The sequence below is a fragment of the Eurypyga helias genome, unplaced genomic scaffold (genome assembly GCF_000690775.1).
Source record: "Eurypyga helias isolate BGI_N326 unplaced genomic scaffold, ASM69077v1 scaffold11484, whole genome shotgun sequence".
Lineage (NCBI taxonomy): Eukaryota > Metazoa > Chordata > Aves > Eurypygiformes > Eurypygidae > Eurypyga > Eurypyga helias.
Window position 1 is genome coordinate 9,278 of NW_010244382.1, and position 8,811 is coordinate 18,088.

At 44.5% G+C, this 8,811-nt stretch overlaps 1 protein-coding gene across 2 annotated transcripts in view; it reads left to right on the forward strand.

Moving 5' to 3' along the window:
• MIER3 (mesoderm induction early response 1, family member 3) overlaps positions 1-8,512 on the forward strand; it is a 17,783-nt gene extending 9,271 nt beyond the window's left edge. The window contains exons 7-12 of one of the 2 annotated variants that reach the window (XM_010149733.1): positions 1,631-1,782; positions 2,243-2,324; positions 5,482-5,576; positions 7,526-7,653; positions 7,825-7,970; positions 8,055-8,512. In XM_010149733.1, the coding sequence (XP_010148035.1) occupies positions 1,631-1,782; positions 2,243-2,324; positions 5,482-5,576; positions 7,526-7,653; positions 7,825-7,970; positions 8,055-8,512 (1,061 nt within the window). The remainder of the gene's footprint in view (positions 1-1,630; positions 1,783-2,242; positions 2,325-5,481; positions 5,577-7,525; positions 7,654-7,824; positions 7,971-8,054) is intronic. The other variant, XM_010149734.1, reaches the window with a different exon arrangement.
• The last annotated feature ends 299 nt before the right edge of the window (positions 8,513-8,811 follow it).

An 8,811-nucleotide genomic window follows, 5' to 3' on the forward strand; every position in this document is an offset into this window, starting at 1 on the left:
TGATGGGAATGGTATTCTCGTGAAGAATACGCAGTCGTTTCACCATGAACAACTGCTGTTTTGACGAATGTGCCTTAGCAGGAGAGAAGAAGAGTGTTCGGTATGGACGGAGCTGGAAGCATTAGGAAAGTGAACATCTCTTGAGTTGCTTAAGAGACCTAGGGGATTCTCCTGTTTCCTGCGCTGGAAGCCTGATGCTTGTGGGTTGTGAGAAACGGAGGAGTAAGAATTGGATTTATCTGGATAGTCCTTTTGCTGTGTACACATCTTGACTTCTCAGCCAATACCTGGAGAATGACCAGGCAGGGGTTAAGCTGACAGTTTTCTCTGGAATGAGCTGGTGCTAGACCCAGTGGGAGCCTGGTCTCCTGGGTGGCCATGAGCAAAGAGGTAGCTCCCAGATCAGAGAGCCTGAAGAGCTCCTCTGGAAATCATCAGTCGCGATCTCCAGCAGGAAGTGCTGGGCTGTCTTGGTTGATAAAGGAGGCCGAAGCTGAGCGTCAGCACTGCTCAGAGCGGTTGGGCTTGGCTGCAGGGCTGGGGCAGGCTGTGAAAGCCTCTTCTGTACTCCTTGAAGAGCTTGTGATGGCAAATGGGGGCTTAGATTTCTGCTGCATAGTCCCAGCTACTGGAGTGGTGCTAGAAGGCAGTTCCTTGCACTTGTAGCATGTCTGAAAGCTCTCCGTGTTTTTAGGCCGTTACAGAAGAGGAGATGTATGTTTATTCCTCACCTTAGCTGGATGTTGTTTTCTGCAGTTTTATGAGAGATTTAAGAATATGCATCTCTGCTACTGTAATAGCCATTATGCTTGTGCGTTTGCACTGATTAACACTGATTTTTTACTGCCACGAGGTAGGTGAAAAATGTGCAGTGTTAATCACATCTGTTGGTCAGAGCAAAGGATTTATAGTTTAATCTAGAATGGAAACGTGCACACGCCGACAGAGGTTGAGGCCAGCTATATTTACCCTATACTGTCTTTCAAATGAGGTGCTGAGGAGGTGCACGCGTGACCTCAGCATACTGTGAAGGAGGACTGTACCTCCCGGTGGCTTGTGAAGTATGCAGCATGCAGGTTCCTAACAGCTTTCCCTTGTTAGCGAGTGGAAAAACAAATTCCCTCATTGCAACCTCGATTTTGATTCTGTTAAGTAGTTTTTGTCAAGTTTTAGTTGAAAATGACCAATTAGCCACCCGCTCTTGGGGGTTTTTTTGACATGTAATATTTGAAATAGTAAAGTTACATCCTACACTCTTTGACTGTGAACTGTAGTTTGTTTTGAAAACAGCTGAATGAAACTGTGAATGGTTCTGCTGGATTGTTTAAAGGAAGGTGATGGCTACGTGTGCATAATTTGACTTGAATCATCTAGCTATCAACATGCTGCTCCTCTGTAAAGACTCTTCATTTGAAGAGCTGAGTCCCTTATGTCATCCTCATGGAACCTGAATCTCTTTGCCATGTCTCTGAACTGAGCCTTTTGGGGAAAAAGTGAGCTGCAGTTTAAAAGTGGCATCATGGTGCTTGATTTGATTACTTCTGTGTTCCTTTTGTCTTTGTGAAATAGCTCTTAATGTTACAGCCTTAAAAATGTCACACCTGGTGTTAATGGTTTTCTGTTTTAACAGCATATGAGAATGAAGACCATTTGCTTTGGAAACCTGATGTGATCTCAGAAAGTAAAGTTAAAGAATACCTTTTTGAAACCTCCTTAAGAACGGGAAATGAAAAGATGATTGGCAGAATTCCTGAAGGACTACATACACGGGACAATGAACAAGTATGTTTTATAGCCTGTTCCATCTGTGACACATGGCTGTGTAATTAACGTCTTCTCTCTCTCTCCCCTGTGTTATGAAGGCAGCAATACTGAAATTTTTTCCTTTTTTAAATTACATGTTACTGGGGTCGGGACCTTATTTGCAGTTTTCAGCACATGCTTAACATTACGAGTTACTCGAATGTTGGCAGTGTTGCGATCTGTGATGTTTCTGATGGCCCTGCTGTTGTCAAATCCAGCTTTTTTAATCACCACACATAATGTTGTGCATTTTCTTAATTAAACTTTGCCTCAACTTTTCGATGGTTTTGCTTTTGGTTATTATTTTAAAATTTGCATTGTGTATAAAGATAAATCCTGGGTTTTACATGAGATATGCTCACTGGCGGGCTAGTTTTAGAGGTCTGGATTGGACGTACACAAACTTTGACTCTTTCTAAGGACTTCTTCTATTTTACAGGCGCTGTATGAACTTCTTAAAAGTAGCCATAATGTTAAAGAAGCAATTGAGAGGTACTGCTCAAATGGAAAGGCATCTCAGGGTAAGAGAGAATACCTATTTTTTTCAGAAATGTGTGTTTGAGTAAAAAAAAATAGTATGAATAAGGATCAGATAGGTGAGCGCATCCCTTTCCCTGATGTCTTGCACAGATTAGGTGTAATCTGACTGTTAGCCTGTTGGAAATTCCTGCTAGAGAAGGGCTGAGGATCATCTTTTCACCTTCCTTTCTTTCCTCCATTGCTGCTGTAACAGTGCATAGGATGAGGAGAGGGCTGGGGGGAGCACTGGTTTTTCTCCCATAAGGCAGTTCTCACCCACATTACCGTATCTTTTTGAGATTATAATCTCAAGGTGAGAATTAAAAATCCACCACTCCCAAGATACTTTTCTTTACAGTGAGAGTTTACATAGGGATCTTCTCTTCAGAGCTTGAGAACTGTGTAGTAAGGAGCACAAAATTAATGGGGTGAGAAGGAAAGAAAATAGCCTTGCAGGGGTTGATTATCGCCTTCATCTGGGAGCAGGAAGGTCTTGGTTCCAGTATCTGTTTCCAGAAAGATTTTAAAATGTGTTTTTCAGCTGAACGGAAGCTTTCTAGATCACCACCATGAATGTAAGGTGTCTGGGTATCCCTTCTTAACTGTGTACAGGCCCAAAGCCATAACCAGGATAGGAAAGCAACAATACTTGAGACAAAACTGACCTATTCAAATAGTTTGAGCTACTTTGTTTCAAAAGTCTTACTCATCTTTAGTGATTTTTGGTTTTGTTATTTCTAAAACTAAAATTCAGCTTTAGAAACTGTGGTTTTATATTAAAAAAAGAGCCTTTTGCAGTTCCTCCTTATGAAATCTGAAAGGGTTTTTTTTTGTGGGATCTTTAGGAGTTGTTTGTTTTGTTCCGGATTCCCTGATACCCCTTGTTTTTCGAAAGCCTAGGTGAGACTAAGTGTAGTCCCAGTCAGTTGGCCCAGTGTGGCTGGCTGAGGTACGCCTAGGGCTGAGGCCTTCCTGCATTCCAGGGGTCCGCCACCTCACCGGGGGATTTACGAGACCGGGGAAAGTGTCAAGAGTGGTGGGGAGTCCGTCTTACTTGACGGATCTGTCTGCTGTCTGTGTCAGCTCGGGATCGCCCTGCTGGTTCATCCCACCCCAGTACTCAACTGTGATTTATCAAGCCTGCCTGGGTCGGGATGGGCCAGAGGTGGGGTTGGCTGTCCTGACCCTCCGGAGCGTTATGATCTATGTTTTTTTTTCTTATTTCATCCCTTTGTGCAATGAGATAGGATTTTAGAACAGTCGGGGCGCCCCTGACTAGCGGTTTCATGGCTCTGGGGTTTGCAGGGGTGGAGGTGGGGTAATCGCCACGAGCACCTCTGTTGTTTATAGCCCGAAGGGAGGCTGCTTTGGTGCCAGCAGTGAAAGTTCACTTAACGATCTTTCTGGTATGGCAGTGGGCAGGGGTCTGTGCCTCCTGCCCAGTGTGCTACTCGGCGGGTAACAGAGTGTGTTCAGTGCTGGGGCATCGTCCCTCATTCAGGAACACTCCAGGGCCCCAAAAGCCATCCTTACACCCGCCGTTTTCCTGCAGATCGGCCCGTTGAAGGGCATCCTGTGGAGTGGTCCTTACGGTACCTCTCCATCTGCGCCCTTGAGGTCCGGCACGTACCCCGGTTTTAACAACAGGGGCTACCTTCAATTCTGATTCGTCTCATGCACTCCCATTGCCAGGTTCTTCAGTGGGGTCCTGCCAAAGACCTCTGCCCCAGTCTTCGGGGGGTTATCATTAGCTTACGGATTTCTGCAGGATCTGGGGTGGTTGGGGGCCTGAATTATCATGAGTTCTGGTTTATCCTCTGCCTTCCTGCCCCTTTGCTTTTCCTGCCCCAGTTGTTCAAGCCATTAGCCTGTTCACAGAGGTCACAGCAGCTCTTGTTGCTTTCTTCGTTCAACCTCTGGTTTCTTGATCTTCGCATTCCCCGCGCTCATCCGCGCTCCGAAATACCTCTTTAAAATCTTGTCTATCGTTATTACCTTCTTTTTGCGGCCTTCCAGTTTCCCTCTTACAAGGTTCAGCTATTCTTGCACCTCATTCCAATTGCACTGCTTTTCACGCACCCAGTCACCTGCAGATTTCAGCGAAGGGTTAATTCCGTGTCTCCGTAAAGAGTCAGTGATGGCATCCGCCATCCTGCCGACTGTGCCCGTTTCTGTCGCAGGTGAATTACTCAGAAGAGTCATTGTTGTGGGGTTAATTAAGGTGTCTTAATAATGATTAATTGATCAAATGATAATTAATAGGGGATTGGTAATTAAATTGTGATTACACCATATTTGAATAGTGATAAAACAGTGATTTAGCAGTAATGAATCGATAATGAAGCGGCAGTCAAGCACTCTGACACTTCCTGCACTTTTAATGATTAAGCTGTAGTGCGAGATATATAGATATACATATATTTACATGTCGTTAGCATAGAGTATACTTTTAGGCTTAATGTAAAATGTCACCTACCTTGTTAGGGCCATCACGTGTGGGGTAGGGGGTGTCTCCACCCTGAGGAGTAACCTCGAGGGGTGTCCCATGATCACCTGTGTGCGCAGCCTGCTGCTGAACAGGAGAGCTCAGTGGGCTCGGAGCGGGCTGCAGACGCTTACGGAGTGAAGTGACCGACGCGTGGTCAGCCCCCGCTGCGTGCGGCGTGCGGCTGTGCAGCCCCAGCAGTTGTCGCTTTGTCTGGTCCCAGCTGCGGCCGGTGGGGTTTGCTCCTCACGGCCAAGACTCCTTGGTTCCCGAGGAGGTACGGCCTAGCCCCGTTCCCAGGGTTCGCACAGCAGGGCTGATCTCGGTCAGGCCTTCTTGCCAGTGATGTCTGACCCAAACTGCTGCTTGGTTTTGTTTTTTTTAATGCACACTCATTCAGAAATAAATAATAAATTGAATCTTTGGGATGTCTTTTTGCCCTCAAGGATAAAAGATTCCAGAAATCAAGCTCTTACAGAAGAGCCTTTACAAAAAAGAATATTAGATTTCAGGTGGGATGTCTGTGTACCGTAGAGGAAAGGACATGGATCTAAGTAACTTTTTTTTTTTTAGAATGCATTTGGATAATCATCCATTAGGAACAAGTATTTTACTCTTTGTAAAAGGCTAGTGAGTGAAATCAAGTTTATCATGCTACTTTTGTAATTGTCTAGAAGAGATGACAGCGTGGACAGAAGAAGAATGCAGAAGCTTTGAACATGCACTTCTGATTTACGGAAAAGACTTTCACCTCATACAGAAAAACAAGGTTAGTGTTTTACAGTCAAAGGGAAGAAACGGTAGGTGATAACAATGCTGAACATCTGCAAGAGCAATACGCTTGTCAGAAGCCATGCAGAAGAGTGAAATAAGAACCAGCATATTAAAACCAGGTAGCCTGGGTTTTGTGCTGATTTTTCCTCAGCTGTCATTGGAAAAGCTAGGAAGGCAAGGAATTATCTCAGAAATCGATTTATGTTGACATTACTTGCATTTGTGCATTTTTATTACAGTTTAGTATAAATGTGTGCCTCTCTAGAAGAGAGGTACAGTATTTCCATACCATGGAAATTTAGTATTTCTAGAATAGAAGTATACTATATTTAGTATTTCTAGAATAGAAGTACAGTATTTCCATACCATGGCTGTGGGAGGGGAAAATGCATCTCTTCTTGTTTTTGCCACCAGGAAGGTGTAAGTTTACAGAAACAAGCTTAGCTCTCTGTGTTTTCAGAAGTGCAGACATCCACCAGTTTTCTGCTGGCCTGTTTTCTGTTTTCAAGAGTTCTGCTCTTGATCCGGATTGCTTCTGACTGACTCATCTGTGCACGAAGAATAGGGATTTGTTTAATCCAAAAGCAGCAGTGTGAAAGTGTCCACATTTTCTGTGTATCCCCTTTGTGCCGTGGTAACACCTTGAAGGCTTTCTTCTTTGGGAGGCTGGTGTTTTTGTTATATTCCAGGTAGACTTCATAGGGTTGTGGTTGCTCTTCAACAACAGTCGGCTAGTCCTGCTCAGTACCTGGTTTAACCTGTTCTAAACGGCATTTGGGTGGTTCACAGATTAAATGGGCATTACCAATAAACGGAAATTCATCAGCAATGCAAAGAAATTATCTAAAAATACTTTTTTGTTTTCCAGTGTGCAAGAAAGTGCACATGTTGATGTATCTCTCAGTACTGACCAGGATTTGTCTAAGGAATCCGCTCCTGAGGTTTTTTTTCCCAAGTAGGTAAAAAGCCAGAAAGGTTAGGGAAGGCTCTGGGACCCAGCCTTAGCTGATGTCGCTTGTACACGGAAAGCATCAGCTCGGCAAGACGCAGCGGGGGGAGAAACGCAACACGGACGTTCCCCTCTGGCCGTACTGCAAAGCGTCGCCGACTGAGACACTGTGCACCAGCAGCCTGTGGGCATCTGTTCCCTCCCTCCCCTGCCCAGTACCTTTGTGTCTGGCCAGGCTTACTGCTACACCCAAAGCATTTTGAGTGTGCCTCTGCTGTTTTGACACATTTGGTTAAGCTCAGGTATATGTGACTGTCGGACTGTGTCTGCATAGAGTTGTATATTCTGGTTGTGAAACTTGAACTGGCACTGTGGGCTGATGGGGATACGGAATGCTTCTGCGCCTAAAAATGGACATGGTTTGTAAGAACGTTGGTGGAAGTAATGACTTTTTCTCCAGGAATCTGACTTCACATAGCAACCTCCATTTTGGGGAAAGACAGACAGTTAATAGAGATCAGAATGAGTCCCTAGGGTCCTTTATACCTTCTCAACAACAATTTCATTTTGTTGTTTAAACATTTACCGTTGCGATTATCTGTTGTCAAAGCCCCCGCAGCTCTGGAATTCCCCAAAAGGAGTAAATACCCAGAGTCTTTCTGCTTGGCTTCTTTTAGGTCATTGATTTGCTCAGCTTTTTCCATCTTAAGAGAGAGTCTGTCTTACAGTTTAAAAAACTGTTACATGTATTTATATATGTAAATGCTTCAGGTGTAGATACAGAATCACTCGAGTTTCTAAAAGGCCAGTAATTCATAGAGTAGGAAAAGAATGTAATACCTGAACTGTAAATCTCTTTGAAGCCGCCTAATTTAATTGGTTTGTTCCAGATCCTAGAACCGTAATACTAATAGTACTGCAGGAATGGGAACTGGGGAGATGAGAGAACGTAAGTCTTGGCATTAATCTTGTCGATTCCTCTTGCCGCCCTCTAGGTTAGAACCAGAACAGTTGCTGAGTGTGTGGCTTTCTATTACATGTGGAAAAAGTCAGAACGTTACGATTACTTTGCTCAGCAAACAAGATTTGGAAAGAAGAGGTACAACCATCATCCTGGAGTTACGTGAGTAACACCTTTTTCTGTTGTAAATCGTAAATGTAGACGGTATTGTTTTTCCTCCTGCCACCGCAGTGTAACGGTGCAGCGGCTGTGGCTACTGCAGTGAAACCCATCATCATTTTTAGGCCTTGTTTTCCAGTTAAAGAATACGTTGTGGATGCAATGTTCTTTCAGGGACTACATGGATCGTTTGGTAGACGAAGCAGAAGCCCTTGGTGGAGCAGTGCATTCTTCAGCCTTAACGCCCCACAGTCGAACAGAAAACATTCCTGATCAACAGCTGAGCATTCTGAACTCTATCACTGCCAATGAGCTGACAGGTAAATCACACAAAAACCCCCACCTTTGTCTTGTTACTGTGCAAACAACTGTTTCAGTTGCATTTGTGTTTTTCTTTTTTCCAGCACTGACAAACAGTGTAGCCACAGTCTGCCACACTTCAGACGTGAACTGCCTGGATGACGCCTTTCCTCCTATGGACAGCCTGCCCCGAGCACCGGTTAACCACGTGCCTGTTGGAACGGAAGAACTGCTGAACTTGCCTAGCAACGGTGAAAGTGATTGTTTTAATTTATTTGAGACTGGCTTTTATCATTCAGAGCTAAACCCCATGAACATGTGCAGCGAGGAGTCAGAACGACCCGCGAAGCGATTGAAAATGGGAATTGCGGTCCCAGAACCTTTCATGAACGATGTCTCTGTAAATAACCTTGGCGTGGACTTCGAGAACCACACGCACCACATTACCAGCGCCAAAATGGCTGTTTCGGTGGCTGACTTCAGCAGCCTGTCTGCAAACGAGACTAACGGCTTTATCAATACCCACACGCTTCACCAACACGCGGCCCTGCACTCGGAATGACTGCGGAACACTCGGCGCTGAGCAGTGGGTACGTTATGCAGTCAGGGTAAACTTGATGGGAGCTATCAGGTTTGCTTAGTCTTTCACTGGAAGTTTGAACTTTATGACATCAGTGATGTCTTTGTATGTATAGAACTATATCTTGATTTATCAAGAGTAATTTTCTTCTTTCAGTCCATAAATGTGGAATTGTCATAGGATGTTTGGCAGAGTTTGGGACTAAGAGAACTCTGTGGTGCAGCTTTAAGCTCTGCTTCAGTTTTTCTTTCAAAGCCTGTAGACGGAGGCCACCGTTTCAA